We start from the raw sequence: 20,768 nt of genomic DNA, 5'->3' as shown, positions 1-20,768 counted from the left end.
GGATTCGAACCAACGAAACCCTGGGCCGCCTGCAGCGGAGCGCGCGAACTTAACCACTCGGCCATGGGGCCAGCCCCAAGAATATCATCTTTTAGGTCTGTTTTAGATGTGTGCTTTTCTGAGAGTCACTGTAGATTCATGGGTTTTCCAACCTCTTGCTCGAAAAGGTCAGTTTCCTTGTTTCTTAGTAATTTGGTAGTCTGGGATTGTAGGTGGAAACGTAATTTTCTCATCCACAGATAGAAACTCTGAATCTCTTCAGACCTGAAAACCTGGAAGGTGACTGTTTCACATAATAGCAACAAAGCAACCTGCTGAAGCAGCTTTTTTCAAGTAGTATGTCAGTATCCATGGTTGCCACCAAATGTAGCATTTTGATGGACCATATTACAGATTTCGAAAAGATTCATTGATAGATTGCAGATGTATGAATGCATCCCAAATTAAACATCTGCTTCTTTGTATGTGTTTAAAAGTGTCCTGCTCTTGATGATTGACTTGTTTAAATATTTTTCAAGTATAGGCTCATGGATGGGTAAAAAAATAGTCTATCACCTGTTTCCTCTTATTTCCGCCTGTGCTCTTATACCTGGTCTGTATAAAATGTGACATTGATTCCACAAAGATTCTGCCAGTCTTTCTATAGTGACTTGTCTAAGCCATAGACTCTTCAAGTTGGAATTGAGACTTTGGCTTTGTGGTCCTTTGGGCCTTGCATTCACCAAGCTCACAAAAATAGAACCAGACAAAAAAAAAAAAAAAAAAGTCAAATTTATCGCCTTGGACAAATGTCAGGTTGCTGCTTTTTAAAGTGTTTGCTGAAGAAACCACTTTGTATATAAGAAGTACTGTTCTGTCATATCTATATCCTGAGTTTTTTGCCCCCATTTCCAGAAGATGGTGAATTTAAGAATGAGATGGAGTTGAACTGGCTTCTTAATGAAACTGTATTTCAAAACCTTAAACATTTAGCTAAGCTCAATTGAAAAATTGATACATTTTTCTGACTTAAGGCTCTTCTTTTAAGTTGAAGATTTCTTCCCAATTTGGTCACTCCCCAGCTGTTACAGTTATGTAGAAGGAACTCATTAAAAAGACAAATTCTTTTTGAGCTATTCTTTCTGAAAGCATGCCAAGCTATATAGCTACATTGTACTGCTACTTACTTGAATCTGACTCCAGGAAATGGTAATTACACAAGCCTTACTTATACATTCTTATTAGAAGTGTTCTCCTGGTTTTGTTCTGGCTCCAAAAAAGCCCCAGTAAATTTCAGACATCTGTGAATACTATTGGATGGTCTTGTTTCTCGTGAGTTACCCAATGGGTATAGCTGAGTGAGCTGTGGCTGCTTTTGAGAGCTGTAGTCCAAATCTTAACTTTAGCCTGGTGTAATCAGTCCCTGTTGCTCGTTGGGATGCACCTACAAGTCTGCAGTCATCGAGTTCTGTTCATTATCCCTCCTAAAGTGCTCTCCAATCTGTCCTATTTTGCTATTTCCTTCTGCATTCACAGTCTCAGCTTTTCTCCTGTGGACTCTTCCTGATGGCCTACAACCCAATGACTTTGTAATCACTACCCTCTGTAAGATGGCCAGAGATTATCTTTCTAAAAGCTAAATCAAATCACACCATTTCTCTTTAGTCAAAACTCTTGATAGTTCCCTGGTGCCTTCAAGACCTAGTCCAAATTTCTTAACTTGGATTTAAGGCCCATCACAGTCTAACCTTGATTCAACCTCCAGCCTAGTTTCCTAGGACTTCCCTTTATAACCAGACAGAATGCCTCACCATTCCCAGCTTCTCACACCTCTATATTTTTGACCAAGCTATTTTTATGGTTGAAATGCCTTCCTCAACCACCCTCCCCCCCACTACACTTCTCATTAACATTAAGTTCCCTGCTTGTATCACTTCCTCTGTGAAACTTGCCCTGACTGAATTAGTCCTTCTATCCTTGGTGCTTGGAGAGCACTTGGAACGTTGACTCCTTGCATTGCATTGTTTACTTGTCTGTCAGTCTGTGAACTCTTCAAGTATAGGAGTGACTATAGTCAGTGTTAAAGGCTCTTCTTAGCAGCTAGGAGAAATTAAGGGCCAGTGAATAATTGTGAGTATGAAGTATATAATACACAGACATAATTGCTAAGGAGTTCAGATTCCAGAAAGGAGACCACAGACGCGTGATAGTGGTGATTAAAAGCAGACTTTGGAGCCTGACTGCTTGGGTTTGAATCCCACCTCTGTCATTTACTGGGGTTTACCTCTTTGGGATTTCATTTCCTCACCTGTAAACTAGAGATAATCATAGTAAAGACCTTGTAGGATTGGTGTGAGCGTTAAGAGATTTGAAATGTGTAGAGTGCTCAGAATAATCCCTGGCATCTAATAATAACCAATAATTATATACTGCCTACTATTTTTAGGGGTAGATTTAAGGGAGCAGAGTAGCTCGGTTTTGGTGCTTTTGTTTTGTCAGGTATTAGGGTTGTGTGTGTGATGACTTTTGCCTCTAGAATTTCAGACTGATTCTAGGAAGAATTCTAGAAAACCTTTCCTTTCTAAGCCCACACTGTTCCAGAGCAAAATTTAGAGAAGTCACAAAGGTAAGAAAGAGTACTTTGTCAAGTAAAGATGAAGAGATATAATCAGAAACAGTTCCTGAATATTTGTTTTAAAATATACTGAAAATATGGAAACTCTTTAAATGGTGATGAAGGGGTTTCAAATAACTATTTTAATTTATTTCAGTTGTGAAATCTTTATATTGAGACTTTCCATGTTCAAAACCTCAGAAATTTAGTAATGGGTCCCACTGTCCTTGTAAATTATCCCTTTTGGTTGCATATAGTACTTTGTATTATTGTGTTAGCTTTCATTTTTTAAATACTTATATGCAGTAGAGTTAAGATTCCTCTGGCTACCATAATTTCAAACTGTCTAACTTTGGTCATCTTCAGATTTCAAATGTGGTATGACATGAAGCGTAGACTATGGACTAATCTATGTGTGTGTGTGTGTGTGTATAGCAGGTGGGGGTTGTGGGAAGAGATGAAAAGGTAGTCTTTTAAAGAAAATTGAGCTTATCAAAGATCATTTACTTACATAGCAACCTTGCAAAATATTGTTTCATATTGCTTTTATCACTGGAATATTCTTATAATTATTAGACAAGCCTGCTTATCTAGTAAATACTGACTCATCTTTCAAAAGTCAACTCAAATGTCACCACCTCTAAGGAGTCTTTCACACCCTCTGGGTACCTGACAGTACCTTCCTTTTTCCTTAACCATGCTTCTATCAGAAAACCTAAAACACTTTATTGCACTTGTTTACATATCTGCTTCATGTCCACATTCCTAGGACCTGACACTGCACATGGATATTAGTAGTCCAAATATTTGATATATCAGAATAGACTGAATAGTGTGCATACTGTGATCTTTGGGCTCAGAATTTGAACAAGGGTAGGACAAATCAAAACATACGTTTATTAAATTGCATCTTACCCTGCAGAGGCTTAACCAGAAGCATTTAAGATTCTGGTATTTGAATGTATTTCAAACACAGTGCCTCTTTAGTAACATCTAGTTTTAGAAGTCTAAACTGTAAATTGTAGAGAACATTATTTTTATCAGAGAACTCTTCCAACTGCCAGATACTTATCATTTCTGGAGATCTAAAGCCCTGGTAAATTGAGAAGTATTTCTGAATTTTTAAAATGTATCTGTTATAATAAACAGATTTAATGGCAGCTAAAATACTTTTCATTATTCATGTCTCGCTTATTTCTCAACAAATAGCATCTCCCCTAAAAATTTTGTTGGTTTTTTTGTATGTTTAGCCCAAAGAAAAGTAGGAGGCATGGATCCCCATGTTACATGCGATTTGGCTTTGGAAATGTCACTTTGGGCAAAGGCTTTACTTTTTCAGCCTCATTTTTTTTCATCTGTAAAACAAGGAAGTAATACTAGTTTTGTAGAATTGGCAGGAGAAGTGGCCATGATGTATATACAGTACCTGAATTAGTCTAGTTCAATAGATGTTGTCTGAAGTAGCATGAGCAAAATGAAGCAAAGAGAAGATTTTGCTGCTTCCGTGCAATTGATGATGTCTGGTATTGCATTAAGTCCTAGAATGTGGATAAGTCCTTAATGTGGATAAAAAGCCTGGAGTCAAGTGATGAAAACTAACTCTTCTAACACCACTCCTGAATTTCCCGTCATAAGGCAGGCAGAACAACTATTCGTTCTTTCAATACCCTCCAGACAAGCCATGATTTTCCCTCTCTCTAAGACTCTGATGACCATAGCATCCAATCCAGGATGCACTTTTGAGAGTGAAAGGGGACACCATGATTACACAAAGATAACGAGCATAACCAGGATGTCCTGGGCAAGCTGGCACATAAGGTTATACTAACCTAAGACCCTTTGACACAACAACACAAATCTTTCACTCCACTGCTGCAACTGGAAAGTGAAGTGGGTGAGAGGCTTCAGCTGCATTCAGCGAGGAGGGCCACCACTGCAAAGTTTTAGCTGTATGAGTGTTTGTAATTGTGGAGACAGAATCCTAATCAAATTGGACTGAGAACGAGAATCTCTCTCTTGAATATTTCATTTGTAGTCAACAAAGCCGCAGGCCGAGGACTGTGGGAAGAGCTTGAGCTCTGGGGATAGATGAACTTGGATTTGAATCTTAGCCTTTCCATTCACTGCCTATTTCCAGTTAGGCAAGTTAGTTCACCATTCTACCTGAAACTCATCTTACTCTGCTTTCAAGGTTCAGTTCATGTATAAGAGGGTGATTACTCTACATAAGAGTACTGGTAGGATCATTGAGTAAAACTTCTAGCACAGGATGTGACACGCGTTAGCTGCTTTGTCAGTCCCCCTCCACTTGTCACTTAACCCCCTCCAGAGAGCAGATGACCGTTGGTATATGAGAAGCAGAATAAAGGCTGAATCAGAAGAAACTTATAGAAATCAATTATATACTTTAAATTATGTACATAATTCTTATGTTATTAGGCATAAATGGTAAACCTTTGACAGAAATGACTAATACTACATTTATACAAACTTCAGTAGTTTTCTCTCTTCTCTTCATTTTGTATATCAAGAATAAATATTGAGACCCACAACTAGAATACACAGTTATGTACTAGGAGGCTTTGGGAGAAGAAGGAAAAAAACCTATTGATTCTCTGATAAATTCAATTCTCCTTTGACCCATGTGGTCTCACTGCTTCCTATGAGGATTAAATAAGAAGACGTGTAGACTGATTGCACAGTGCTTGCAATAATAAGGGTTCAGTTAATACTATTATTTTTCTCTTCTGGATCTCCAGACTATTGTCCAGTCATTTTTCAGCACCATCATTCACTGGATGTTTTCTCTGTGCTAGGTACTCGGCTAGACATTGGCAATGGATGTAATCCCCACCTTTCTTAACTCAGTCAATGGAGAAGACAGACATGTAAATATATTTAATCAATTCCAACATGCCCATTTTTTTCATATTTTAACATCTCTGAAATTGGGATGCATCTCACAGTTGATGGAATATCATTTCGTTTGCAGCATTTTTTCCCCAATGGTACTGGAAAATAATAGTCTTATAGGCTTCTTAGATGCAATGATATACAGCAAGTTACTGCAATAGAAAGTCATGTTTTCTCTGTATACAGTAAAATGGACTTTGGGATCTCAGAAGAAATACCAGATATTGGGGAGCAGGTTCTGAAGAGAGATTCAGGCTGATCCTGTTCAAATTTGTTACAGTTCGTTTGTTGCTCTCTTTAACTACAACCCCTCTCCTTGCTGCCTGGGTTATCATTAAGGCTCCTGAGTGAGGTTTCTCTTCCTTCTCGGAAGCCTGACAGACACCCACTTATGTATCTTTTCCCTCCTGTGGAATGTAGGGTCCTGAGATTATGGTCAGTCTGATGATAGGAATGATAGCAACAGGATTGGTGTGGGAATTCAGGAGAGGTGAGGAGCTCACTGAGAATAGCTTCCGGGGGCTGGCCCCGTGGCCGAGTGGTTAAGTTCGTGCGCTCCGCTGCAGGCGGCCCAGTGTTTCGTCAGTTCGAATCCTGGGCGCGGACATGGCACTGCTCATCAAACCACGCTGAGGCAGCGTCCCACATGCCACAACTAGAAGAACCCACAACGAAGAATATACAACTATGTACTGGGGGGCTTTGGGGAGAAAAAGGAAAAAATAAAATCTTTAAAAAAAAAAAAAAAAAGAATAGCTTCCGAATGCCCCTGGAGCCTGGAAGACTTGGGGGTAGCTGGAGGGGTTGGAAAGTGACAGGCAAGCTGAATGTAGAAGGATCCAAACCCTCCCAGTGACTTCCCATGCACCAGAATAAAAGTCCAGACTCCTGAGCATGCCCTGTAAGGCCACACATGTTTTGGCCCCTGCCACCTTGTTCAACCTCATCTTCTGCCACTCTCTCCCTCACCTCCTCTGCTCCAACATTCCAGGCTTCTTTTGGTTCTTTGAATGTACCAAGGGCTCTTGTTCAGTGGCTCTTGCTCATACTGTTTCTTTTCTTGGCCTTTCACTCCCTATCCCTCTTCCAATCTCATTCCTCATTCCTCAAATCTCAGCTCAAAAATGTCACTTCCTGAGATGCCTTTCTTGATCCTTCCATCTAAATTCAGGCTTTTGTCATTTGTTTTAGAGCACTCTTCTTTTCTTTCATAGCTCTTGTTACATTCGAATTATGAATTCGTGTATTTATTTACATAGCATCTGTCTTTCCATCTAGATCCTAAGCTCCATGCAGACAGGGCCTTTAGCACATTGTCTGGTTCTAAGTATGTTATCTTGCTTAAGGAAATACATCAGTTTTCTTTTCTAAGATGACTTTGAAATATGCTTGATTTCGGGGGCTCCCTTATCCTCTTTCTTGTTTATTAACACTTGCGAAGATTTTAAAGAATCAGAAGCTTTTCTTTACAGAGTGATTTTGAAATTCAATACCATGGCAAATGCTTGAATCTAAGTCACATGAGTGGATCATCTACCCCCCCAGAAAGTATTAGTGGTGGTTTTAGAACCTTTCTTATTCTGATGGGGTGAAAGATAGTAGCAAGCAGCCATGTACGAGGAACCTAGATAATGCAGCTGGATTTTTGACATGTTGAACTTTAAGTACCTATGGGATGTGAGACAGAACTGTTCAAAAGGCAGTGGGAATAGAGACCTGGTGCTGGAGAGGTAGTTTAGAATGAAGGCTTGAATTTGAGTCATTTACATAGTGATGATAATTGAAATTAAAGTGTAAGTAGACTATTAATAGAGGAGGATGCAGAGAAAAGAAGGAAGATAAAATCCTGGGAAACACAATTAAGGGAAAGGAATTGAAAGAGGGGTCATAAATTGAGTATGAGGCAGGAAGAGGCCCTTCTGTGTTCCACACCTAGCAGAATGTTGGGCACATAACGTGTTTGAGTGCTGAGTAAAGCATGAGAAAATGCTTTTCTTTTAATGCTGCTTTTTAAAATATTATAAACAAAATAACTCTCAAATTGAAGAACTCTCAACAATCCAGACAGTACGAATCCATTTACCTGTCAAGAAAACCCCTGGACCTTGCCTGTAGTAGTGAACTATATAAGAAGGAATTGTTTCCCCGAAGAGTTCATACCACAAAACAGTTGTGAATTCTTAGTGGTGGGGATGTTTTATTTGTAACTCTTTGTATTTTTTTTATATTTTAAATAATTTCCAAAACAAGAGCACATTTTTATGCAGTAGACATTTGGCTATTTAACAATAAGCATGCATAAAGTATTGGATCACCAGAGAACCAGCATGATTAGCATTGTGATTTTACCTTTCAGGAATTTTGAGTTTTGGGGTGTTGGTGGGTTTGTTCAGGTTATGTTGTGTGACCAGCTCCTTGACACTCTAGATTAGGAGTTGGCAAACTACAGCAAGCTGGCCAAATCCTGTCTGGGGCTGCTTTTTGTGTGGCCTTTGAGCTAAGATGGTTTTTACATTTTGGAAGAGTTATTTTAAAAAAGAAGAAGAAGCTGTGACAGAGACCGTAAGTGGCCTGCAAAGCCTAAAATATTTTGACTCTCTGGCCCTTTAGAGAAAAGGTTTGCTGAAGTGAACCAAAATTTCATAGGAAAACTTCAAATTGATCACTGTGGTTCTAGAGTATCTTGCATGTCTTAAACCTTTTCTTTTTAAATAGAGACTTAGTTGTTGGATACTGAGAACACATTTTCATTTGTGATATGTGAACCTGATTGATCAAAAAACTGCCCTGTGTGACTTGACAGTATGGTCAGAGGGTAGAAGCCCTTCTGTACTATGGTATCTCCTAGAATAGTTCTGGAATATGTTTAAACCTATTCCAGTACCATTGCTGTGTTTAGTTTATCCCAGGCAGCCTCAGGGAAATCTGTTGGAGCAAAGTATGTAAAGTAAAATAAAACATATATGTGGAATTGAATTATTTTCTTTGCATTTTGCTGGCCCTTTGAAGAGACACTTTTTCTAATTGCAAAAGGTATTAGTATTAATCTTGAGTATTAGGTTTTAGAAAACTATTTGAATTGTATAATTTTTCTTATTTTGAGAGTGTTTCATACCACCTGCTTTCTATCTTTGTCATGAGATGTCATTGATCTGTTCTGAGTATAAATTTCCTCAGTTCTTGAATCCTCCTGTAGCGTAGTATCAGAATCTGCAAGTTGTGGGAAATAAAAGTTGATTTGAAACAGTTCTGTAATTGGAGGTGACTGTTTGGTGAGGCCCTGTCTAATCAATTGCTAAATAATTCTCTCTCAAAAGCGAATTTGATGTTTACGTTTTGCTTTTCATATCTTGCTCACAGTTCTTGTTGATGGTGTCTGACATCCCCTGCCACTGGATAAATAAAGCCTATTATTTCCTTTTCAACATTTTAAGCTATTACTCTCATGCAGGGCCTAAGAAGCAGAAGGTTAGGTATATTACCAAACTAGGATCCTGTCTACCCAGAGAAGCTGGGAACCTTGATTAATATGCCTTGTTAACTGATGATTTCAGTTCTGTACTGGTAGTGCTGGAATAATTTGTATAAACCAAGCAGTACAGTTTCCTTATTTTAGCACTAAGACTTACAAAGGCTTCTTTTAGCAGCCTTTAATTTTGTACTTATGTATGTGACATAGCCTGTGGCTGTGATAGCTACTGTGAATCTCCAGTTGTTTGGGGATGAAAGGAGGAGGCAGCTGGAAACTCGGTAGCTACATCTAGCTGTCTACCTAGAGAAGGCCTTGATTTCAAGTTTATCTAAACAAGCTCGACTAATCCCAACTATCTAGGGGGATCCACTGTCAAAACAAGCAGCGTGGCCCTGAGGCAAACACAGCTATACAGAAATGAAGGCTGGGGCTTCCAATACTCCGATGACTGCATACTGGAGGCTTTTTTTCCCCTGAAAGAGGGTAAGAGAGGTAGAATTTGCATAATGCCTTTTCATTGGAAACTTTTGGAAGGCTGACAGACCTCCAGCTTATAGATCTGTAGCCACAATACAGAGTCTATAGGAGAATCCTTGAATGACCTAACCATATTGAAAGAAAATATAAAAGCGTCCAAGTATAGCCAAGTGAGAGAGGAAAAGAGGCTGATGCATTGTCTAACATCTGCTGTACTTCTCGTTAGTTTTGTTCTTTGCTATTCTGTGTGGACTTTGGAGAAGCCTAAGACAGCCTAACATGAATCCTATAATCTTCCTTCTGAATATTTATGTAGCGTGCTAGCTTCTAAGCTGTCCTTTGCGTTTTCCTACTTCCCCCTCATTTTCATGCTCTCAAATGAGGCCAACATTTCAAAAGCTAAATAAATGTTTGTGAATGTTTATAAAAGATTTGCATAAATTTGTCCTTGTCTGACAAAGATCACTTTTTTCTTATGCCAGTTCTGAAAAAAAATTTTTAAGGTTTTGGTGCTTGTCTTGACAACAAAGTCCTGCATCCCAGAACAATGATTGCTGATTAAGTGGGTATGCAATTGTGTCTGAATAGGCTTTCAAGATACTGGGTAAAAAGGTCTATCATCTGAAGGCTGAATTATAGAATTTAAAAAATGTTATCAGAAGTACACATTTAAATCTATTTTTTGGTACCATATCATTAGATAAGACAAAGAGTGCTTACAAGGTAAAAGAAAAGTATAACCACCCATGGTTTTAAAAATTCTCCTGTATAAATTTTAATAATTAGAATGTTTCAGTAACTCAGAATATCGCTTTTCTTTCCTATGGTCGAACATAGTTAAAAATAATTTTTAGACCATTAGGTACTTTTTGGAAACGTTAAGTCTACCAGTTGTATGTATTAATATGGTTACTGGGGTGCTGATCAGAGGAAAGATACCAGGCAGTCCTCAAGATATCTGAATGCACAATCAGATCTTGAGAAAATATAAACTACATGAAATGTACATTAGGGCTTAATTATAGGGGACCCACACACACATACAGAGCCCAGACACTTGTGCCACCGACGTGTTTGCTGAATTCATTTATCTTTTAAAATTAGAATGGATTTTGTAGGGTGGCAGGGGATGTTGTGGGTTGAGGTGCTAATTTAGTTCAGAGATATTCGAAGATTGGCAGGAGAGAGAGGTAACAGCCAGTTCTGTTAGTCCTTTGGTTGTATTGGTTTAGAGGTTTAAGTTGTCATTAAGGCACAAACTAGAGCCACTTCTCTGACACAGTTTTTATCACATCTGCTAGGCTTGTGTCCCAAGAGGAGACGTAGAGAGCAGTGAATTCAGCATGGGCCCATTATCGACTGCTTTTTCGTGTGTTGTAAAAGGAGTGAGACCTCAGGGAGGCTTGGAGCCTCCTCCCGTGTAATGTCCAAGTCAGATTTGAAGGACTGGTGGCAGGAAAGCTTTGGCCGTGGGGTGTGAATTCTAAGAAATAGAGGCACAATTAAGTTTAAAAAATTCAAGGACTTTGAGCTTGATAATGAAAGACTTTTTTCTACACTAATGTGAGCAGAAAAGTTGCCCATCTGTGCACATTTTTGTGTGCGTTTAAAATATTTAAAAGCTGACAGCTTTTAATATGCTTACAAAATACTATTTCTATCAGTGCTCTTTTTTTTTTTTTTTGAATAGTGTCTTTCTGAGGGCAAGTTGCTTCTTCAGTGAAATCGTGTTGGCAGTTTTACTGTTGGGCCCCTGTTCCTTCGGTGTGTGCTGACTTGTTTCCCCCTCTCCCCTACTTTTCCCAGCTTTTCTTCCTTTTAGATGTATTGATAACATAAGTGTTCAGATAATAGGAGTTAAAATGTTTAAGGAAATGAGCAAGGCAAAATGTTTTAGAGTAATAATGTTAAGTCCAAGGAATTCTGTTACTGATGCCACTGAATACTAATTGTAAGATTCTAACCAGATCATTTGTTTGTTTTGGAAGCATTTGAAACACGTGTCAAGAAGTTTACTGGTGTCTAACATTGACCTTATAAATACAGCTTTCTCATTTTCAACCCCTTTGCTGTAAGGTTTAAAGTTAATAAGATGAAATCTTAGAATAGAGTATGTTATAATATAATATTGTAATTTGGGAACAACTTTGTTGTAAGTAATTTTTTGAAGAAAGGGAAGGATACCAAAGGATAAAGTGATTTTTATTAAACTAAAAAAACTTTTTGTAAGATGCATGTTTTTACTTTGGACTTAAAAGGTCATGAAGATTTACACTTAAAAGTAGTTCTGGGGATGGCTCTTCTGTTTTATAAGCATTCCACCTATGTACTTAATGTCCTTGATAATTTAAATATAAAGATTATATGATACATCATGTAGAATATGATGAATTTCTATATTTTATTATAATTTTATCTTTAAATTTTAACATTGCACATATTAGGTATTACACAAATTAGCATTTATAACATATGCATGACTCAGAATCAACTAAAGTTTATAAAAAGTATACTGGGAGTAAATATTGAAATATACCAAAGAAAGGAAGCAGACTCTGTAGCTTTGGAGAAGCGTTGTTAGAAATTTGACCCGGCTTTTATGTTCGGGTGTTGAAAGGCCTTTCTGTAAAATCCCTTATTCAAAGCTTTTTCACACTGAAAAAAAGTTTGATTGTGACTATAGTATGGATCTTGGATTTAATTTGACATTTATAATGAAAGAGAAAAATTGTATTTCTGTTTTCAAATTTAGGAAATTTCTGATCAACATTCTTGAACCTGATGCTAATTAAGCTTCTAAGAACTTACTATTCTGTTTTACCCTTCTTAATCATAAGCTTTAAAACCTCTGGTAGCTTTCACTCGGGGTCCCTGGTTTTAACTTGAAATGGCTTAAAGTAGAAATTTTGTTAGCTTTTTGGATGTTTGGTCTTGTGTGTGTTCTGTTTTTAACTTTCAACTTGAGTTTTAAGATCATCAATCAAAGGCTTTTCTTTCAAGTCAGCTGCACTGATCTCAATTGCAGGACTTAGAGAGTCAGCATTTCCCTCATGCTATTAAAAAAATTTAAACGTAGAAATAGAGTATTTTAGAAATTTGAGCTCCGCTGATATTTTTATCACACATCTACAGTTTGAAATGAACAAATAAATTAGGTATAAGAAACTCAGCAAATGTTCTCTCACCATCTCCCCACCTCTCCCTCCTTTACTCTCTTTTTGGACAAAGGTAAATTATCGACTGCTATACTAGCTTTCAGCAAGCTTCAAAGAGGCTGATTGTAGCTTTACATATTTTAAAATACATTCATTTATTCAAGCTATCTCTTTTCTTTATTTAAATGTTTTCCTGCACACATTTTATTTTTCCTTTTGAACTATTGAGAAAGTGCCTCATCTCTCAACGTTCTGTAACCCCAGTAGACGTTATAATCAGCCTGTGCTTTTGTCTTTCAGATGGCATTTATTTGTGGGTATGTACGTCTGTGTCTGACTGTCAGTTGTTTTCATCTGCCAAATACAACTAATTTTTGTTTATAGGTTTCAATGAAGCAATGAAAACAAAGCATTGGACGTCTGATCTGATGGCTGTTGCAGGATCTCTTACACTCCCCTCACCCTGCACCCCAAATTCAGGATGAATTTGTTTAGTTTTGTTATTGTTAATAATCCCAGTTAACTAAAACTTCTAATTTAGTCTTCGAAGTTTTGCTTCCAGATAGGATTCTATGATGGATAATATTATAAATTTAAAGCTTTACCAGGTTTTTAAGAGAATGGCTCAGTTTCAGCAGAGCATAATCTACTTTCTCCAGATTGGAGTAAGTTCCCTTGATGGGCCTTCTAACTGGATGAGAATTTAAATTGAGTGAAATGAATCCAAAGAAGATGGAGATGAATACTGAGTTCATTTCTGATTCTCATTTGCAAATGAATCCGGTGTTAGGTGTGTTGATTGCATATTTTGGTTCATACTCTGAGGCTTTAGTATCTCCTTGTGGGCAGAGCTTTATAGATGTTGTTGCTTTTCTACTACACTGTGCAATCTGCTGTTTAATATATGCATAACTGAAAGGTTTGTGCAACTGCCTGTCCTCCTCGCTTCCCCCTGCCTCCTCTGCTCTTATTTCTTCCTATATAAAGTATCGTATATTTTGTTAGGAGGAAAAGCCCTTTTGGAAATTGCCTATTTCATAAATTGTCTGGTGACACAAAGGGGTTGAATGCTGTATTCTTGTCTCATTTATTTTGAAAACTTTGCTACTGAACTCACCTTAATCAATGAGCTCAGTGTTGTCTCCAATAAGTTATGTGTTGGATATATTGATTGGGAGGGATTTTAGAAAACCCGTCTGGGGTTTATAATGTCAGCAGTGTTTTGATTATGAAAAGAGTTGGAACCTGGGGACATGGAACCAGGTGGCGAATGTCCTAAAGCCAGTGGTGACATGGTGGACTGGTTCCCTCCTGGGATCTAGTTCATGCCCTGCACTTTAACTGTGGTGACTGGCTACTATAGATTCACTTTTTTGCTCATTAAAATGTTAAAAAATCAAACTGTACATAAAAAGATTTGCGAAAATATAAACTTGGGAATTGATCTGGAGAGTTGGCACAATCTTCCCCACCCCCTGCCTTAGCAATGAGGTCATTTACATTTCATCAGCTGCTCTGCATCTCCAAGATCCTATTTATGTGGCAGTAGTTGAGGTTGTACTGAGGCTGGTTGTCTGAAAGAGCTTGTGTGGGCAAGAGAAAGGGGGGAGAAAACAGGAAAATTGTCATCTGCAAAGGAAGTTCCCTAGCCAAAGACACAGGTTCTAGAGAGAAAAAGGGGTTGGTAACTGGCTAGTGACTGTTTTCCCAGTAAAGTAAATATTGAAAGACACTTTGCTATAAAAATAATGCTCAAAATATGTTTAAATTAGTGTTTTAAAGTCCCCTCTCTTAGAGTGTGATACTTTTCATATTTAAGTAATTATGTTTTTCTTTGGAAAAAGAGGATGAGGCCTATGTTTATATATAGGCACAACATCAGGATTAAGAAAATTGGTTTATTTCAGCAGTTTTATTTACAAGAAACAGTGCTTGTTTTTCCCTCCCTCCTCCTGACCTCCCCTTCCCAAATGAAGTAGATGTTTCAGTTCTGATTGAGATAACGTGTGAATATGCCTAACACAGAGTAGATGCTCATTTTTGTTTTCTCCTCTGACAGCACACCACCATCGTGTTTGATTTAAATTGGAATATCAAGCTCTTGTAATATCACAAACATGTGCCTACATTTGCTTATATTCCCTTCCCTTTCCCCTCTTCCTGCCCCATTGCTTAATTAGACTTACCACTGCTTTCTTGGGTAAAAAGAAAAGCTTTTGAGAGGTGGGTTATACTCAGCCTACTTTTGAGTATTTTGATATTTGTTTTAATATTATCTGATAGACATGTTCACAATTGGTTATTACTCGATGTTAGAAAGTGGTAAGTAGTTTCTATATTGTAGTGAGTAGTAAGTTGGGCATATTAGATGTCTTTGACTCTGCTGTAGAGCACAATGCTTTCTCGCAGCCATGGGGGTCCTTTCTTTCAAAAATCTTGAGGCCTTTTGGCAGCTCAACTCCAGCATAGAGTAGAGAAGCACTTCTGCCCCTGTAACTTTTGAGGGGTAAAGGAGAACTGTCTTTATAGCTGATCTTGGCAATGAGCGAGCACTTGGTACTGAGTTGTAAAGACTGCTCGCTACATATTCTCAGGCAAGAAATGCTTTGTGGTATTTGAAACTTGTAAGGCATCTTTTTTGCGTGTTAATAATGAGAGTTTTGTGTATGTGGGTTATGGTATGTTTTATACATAATTAAAACCGCAGACGTTAAAATAAATATTTTATGTGATTCTTTTTCAATATTTGCCTGATAGTAGCATTATACCCTGAAAAAGTGCTCTTGTTTTTCTGATTCTCTATTAGCTGTTGTAATTTATTTAAATGTAATGAGTTTTAAAACAATATATAAGGACTTTTGAATGCCATGTTATGAAATTAACTAATGTATCAATAATGCCTCTTAGAGTATGCTGAGGTATTTTTGTCCAATCTTTTTCACTTTTTAGTTTCCTGTTCCTTTACTATTTCATGACATGCCTTAACAGTGCTGTGATACACATAGTACCAGTCCAAGATGATATTAAAAAATAGGATATGCTCAATTGAATTATGTAGGCGGAACATGCTCTGGCAGAGCAAGTCAGTGTGCTTTCTGCTTCATTGAGTGGGTTATTAGATTGATGTGGTTTATTTCTTGAATGATAGAACTGGTTTTAAAAATAAATGAAGCGAGAAGCATCAATTCAGTTAGCATTGATAATTCATTATTATTGGTTAGAAAAGTGCTACATTTGTAAACTGATCTTTAATTTATCACTTGGATTAGTATTTGCAATGGGCAGGTTTGTGTTAATTTGAACCAGCTTCTCAATGACTGAAAAATGTGTTCTTCATTTTGTCTAGAAGTTGGGATTTTAAATAGTTAAAAAGCAAATCAAATGCAGGAAAGGAATACTTTTTTAAAATTTATAACATTGGTCTATGAACTTAAGCACCAACTGTGGGCTGTCCAAGTCTGCAGTTAAATTAAGTCAAGCCAGAGAAAATTCTGTGAAGGAAGTAATAATTAATTGCTTGCTTATGTGTTTAGTTATGTGTATATATGCTGTATATGTGAAATGTGTTTTTGGGAAAAGTCACACCCTACTGTGTATCGTGTCTCATATAGCAGCGTTCTTAACTTAGGGAGCTTTTCTTTTATGAGTAAGTCTTTGAAATGTCACTCTTCTTTTTATTCCCTTTTCATATACCTCCCCTGAGTAATGGGCTTGGTTTTATGTACCTAAATTTTGTAAAAAGATATCTAAACTGATAGTTTGCTCTGGATTTTCACAAATTTTAAGCAGGTGTGTCCAACTATGATAAGAACATTTAACTAGAAATAGGCATACTTAAAATTGTTAGAGTTTGAGTGCAAAATAAATTTAAGCCAGAAAAGGCAGCTTCTTTATAAAGTAAGTAAATGAAGTTTTAAACTCTAAAAAATGTAGTTGACAATGTTCAGGGACAATTATCTTTAAGTTGGCTTTCTGTTCTGCTTGTGATTTGGCCTATTGATGTTGGGAAGCGTTGTCTATTCCCGGCCCCCTCTGTTCCTAGGTAACAGGCAAAAACGGTGCCAGCAACAGCGGCCCTGCCAGGCCAAACCCATGTGGCTCGGTGTTATTCACTCTGATCCATATGGTCAGGCTGGAGATGGTCCCTGGAGGGGTGTTAACACTCAGCAACCCAACCGCCTCCCTCCCTTCAGAGCTTTCCTGCATGGCTCCTGCTGCTTGCCCATGTGTGATTCTTGATTAATTTTTCATTTTTAATGAAGTTTGATCATGTTTATTATTTCTCATGATTGACTGCCTGGTACTCCTCCCATGTAATTGATAAAGCCCATATTTCTTCATCTGTCTCCTCTTTCTTTAGGGTAAAGTTGCTAGATTGTGTGCCATGGTTAATGTTAGATTTATTGGTCCCATTAGATATATAAATTATCTCTCTTTCTCTCCACAGGAAGTTCTACAGACTTTGACCAAGTTTTGTTTCCCCTTCTATGTGGACAGGTAGTGTCAGATTTTCAACCTTTACTAGAAAAAAAGTGTCAATAAACCTGCTACGGAAAATAAAAACCATACCATTCTTAACATTCTGTCTGTTTAACCATGATTTAAAATGCCTATGTTCCAAGGAGAGTTGCGGTATTCTCCGTTCCTGGGGATTTAAAAGTTTAAAGCTTAGAGCTTTGCATTGGTTAGTTTGTGAGATGTATTTTGCACAATGTTAAATTTTTGATTTTGGTTATCAGACTCAAACCTTGATTAAGAATGGTTGGTATTTAATCCAGTGGTACTTAATATTTATTTAAATATGAATATGTTTGACTTAGATTTGTTGTCTAAGATATGTTTATATCTTAGATAAGCCTATGAATAGGCCTATCTTGTTTAAAGGTGTTTAGTTATTTGAAAGGCATGTTGCTAAATAGTGTCTTGCATTTTATTTAGGTGGTTAAGAATGGTGTCTTTGGGGAAATAAGCATTTTGTATAGATTTCTAGACTAAAACATACAAAATCATCTAAACGTTTCTTTAGTATTTGCATTATGATAAACTGTTTTTTGGAGAGTTATGAATATAAGAACTCCAAGATAATTAAAATATCCTAAGGTTTTTATGTTTTTAAAAAATCAGCCACTGGTTAATGACTTCTTTTTAAATAAGCTCATTTTTAAATGGCTTATTTTAAAAATAATTTTATAAGAGCTTTTTTCTTATAAATGACGAAACAATCATCCTAATCTTATTTTCAAGAGTTGTCTATTGTGTTTTCCATAACAGTTTAAGCATTGTTTTTGCAGTCATTTATTTGTTCACTTGATTGCTGTTTATTTGTAGTTTTCTCTTAATGGAGAATTGAGCTGTGACATTGTACAAATGTTATGTTCCACTTTTAGTGATAGAGATGTTTTAGAAAATATCATTATAAGTAATAAGTGCCATAATATGTTCCCAAAAAGCTATAAAATGTGCCCATCTTCAGGAAGGTTTTGTCATGTATTTTAGTGTACCCAAACAAGACAGGCCTAAAAGATTTTAGTGACTTAGAGTGCATGTGGATAGTATGCTGCTTGGATCTTTTCTATACTTTGTGGGAGCAGTGTCCTGATTTATTTGGTGTAAACCTGAAACTGATGTGAGATGAGCATTGGTAGCCAAAGGAGTTTAAAAGAGTATTAAAAAGCAAAAAGAGTACTAAAAAGCAACTCTGGAATGTTGCCAACCAATTATAATCACTATTTTCCCTCGTTCTAGCATGTTGTTTTTTAAGCCAATCAACCATTGTAGTATTTCCAGGCTCAGGGGTTTTTAAATCCTGGTACCAGGCCTGTTTTAGCAGCAGGTTGATGCTCAAACAGAGCAGCCTTAATTTTAAAAGGGTCAGTCTTTGTAATGAGAGTCTTCTTGTCTCTTCTTTATCCTATTCCTTCTAAAAATAGCAAGGAAGTAGAGTTTTGTTTAGAGACTTTTAATGCAAACTTCACATTTATATGTATGAATTAGCGATGCATGAAATCTCCAGTCACTTATAAAATGTATTACAAATTATGGCGAGGGCATATTTATACAGATTAATAAAACTGAAATGATTTTAAAATGTGGTTAGATGTTTAACAAAAAAACTAAGAGAATACATTTTGACATGATTTTTTGTTAGAGTGGTGATTTGTTTTGGGTAGGTATTCCTTAATTGACTCCATAAACTAATGTGAGAAGAAATGTGCACTGAGATTCAATCCCAATCCTTGCCCTCCCCCCCGCCCCCACCCCCCAACAAGCACACCACACCTCGTTCTTACACCACACCACACCTCTACTTACCTGCCTTCTGGGTAATTACATTCTGAAATAAAAGAAAAGCAGAGTCCTTTTTGTTGTCACCAATGTCTGATGCCTTTTTTTTGTTAGAAAAATATTTTTATTCCAAAATATTGCTCTCCAAATTATGCTCCCCTAATCATGATTGTCATATTTTTTCACAAAATGATTTGGAACAGAAATGTCCCTTTATGGATATATTTTACTCCGCATCATGCATATTGGTTCGTTCTTATGTTATATTACACACCCTATAGGTGTTGATAACTTTTATTGATACAAAAAATGCACTTTATTGTGGGGACTATATCTTTTTTTCTTCTCTTTCCCCACTTCTGATCATGGCATACTTTAATGCAGAAGACATAATAATAATGTTCATTTACAATAAATACAAAGATTTTAATGTGACTACTTTTTTTTTTTTAGTTTGCTGTTAACACTGTCAAATAGATATGCCCAAATTCTGAGGCCCACAAAGCCCCCAGATGTATTTATGATATTGTTTGACTTAGAAAATATGTCAGCATGGGAGATATAGTAATGTCCCAGGTGACTGTATTCAAAAAAGAAAGCTTCCTAATCTGTTCAGTATCTGTGCTTTTCTACCCCAAGGAACAGTAATACAACTTTCTGACATTTCTAGTCTATATCAAGAGTGGGATTTTCACAGTCAACATCAAGTCACCTGTTAACGTTGACATCTTGCTGTCTCGTGTGTTGTTTTAAGATTTTTCTTTCTGAAACAAGGACTTAGGAGAAATAATAATGCTGGTAGCTCTTCAAAAGAAAGTGTTTTCTCATGTATTATCTCATTTTATCCTCCTATCATAATGGATGAGAACCAGTGCTGTTATCTTCATTTGAGAAAAATCTAGGCTGCAGAGAAATCGTGATTTGCCCAAGGTCCTCTTAGGCTGCTAGCACAGCCTAGATGTCCGTCTCCCAGATGAATGCATTTTTCAGTAGAAAACCTTGTAGGAAGACCAGTCACCAAATAGAGAGAGAGAGAGGAAAGGAAGGTAATTAGTATTTGAGTTCCTAATTGATTCTAGTCAATGTGCTGGACATTTTCACATTAATACCTCATTTATTCTTCCCAGCAACTTTGGGAGATAGGGGATGGTAGTATCTCTTTTACAAAAGAGCAAAGGAAGGTCCCAAATGTGTAGCATTATCTTGGGTGATACGGAAATGGTATCAGACTTGGAGCACTGCCCTCCGTTTGTTTCTCAGTTTAGTCCAGGAAGTATTATAACGACACATTAAACAGTATCTATCCAAAATGAGAGTGAGGTTAGGGAAGGCTGAGATGATCAGAGAAAACTTTTTGTGGTGAGGGAGACTTGTGCTGAGTCTGCAAGGATGACAAGAAGGGGTAAGTGGAAGGGAGAGCCTAACACCCCATATGCGCTGAAGAGCAAAGCAGAGGAGAAACCATGAGTGAGCCTTGAGACTGTTCAGGCAGGGCAGATGGAGCCTGCTGGGGAGAGGGCGACATGTATCATGATAGCTTGCGTTCTGGTTACAGGAGGCCTTGAAAATGTGTGGGAATAAGACCACAGGATTTTAAAGCTGAAATTCATCTAGTTCAAGCATCCCATTTTACAGAAGGGCAACCAAGATCTGTAGAAGTGAAATGACTTGCTTATGGTCACAACTCTGTAATTACAGAGCTATTCCTACTGCACACTGTACTTGAAACTCTTGTTGGAGAGGAGTAGTGAAATGACAGTGCTGAGATCCCTGTATCACTCTTAAAAACTTTAATTATTATTGATAGCAGATTTGCACCATTTCATATTGTGGTGCTACTTGCTTGCCCTTGATAGCTGGCAACCTGCTTCAG

The 20,768-nt window shown here is 37.3% G+C and overlaps 1 protein-coding gene across 9 annotated transcripts in view; it reads left to right on the top strand.

The window, feature by feature from the left end:
• The window catches only part of DENND1A (DENN domain containing 1A), a 519,789-nt gene that overhangs the window by 148,249 nt on the left and 350,772 nt on the right, over positions 1-20,768 (top strand). For 8 of the 9 annotated variants that reach the window (XM_046662983.1, XM_046663004.1, XM_046662994.1 and 5 more), the window contains exon 4: positions 17,058-17,107. The exons of the other annotated variant lie outside the window; for it this stretch is intronic. In XM_046662983.1, the coding sequence (XP_046518939.1) occupies positions 17,058-17,107 (50 nt within the window). The remainder of the gene's footprint in view (positions 1-17,057; positions 17,108-20,768) is intronic. 9 annotated transcript variants of the gene reach the window in all.

This window comes from Equus quagga, chromosome 1, assembly GCF_021613505.1.
Source record: "Equus quagga isolate Etosha38 chromosome 1, UCLA_HA_Equagga_1.0, whole genome shotgun sequence".
Taxonomy (NCBI): Eukaryota; Metazoa; Chordata; class Mammalia; order Perissodactyla; family Equidae; genus Equus; species Equus quagga.
The sequence above is the reverse complement of the archived record's forward strand: the minus strand, read 5'-3'. Positions and strand labels throughout refer to the sequence as shown.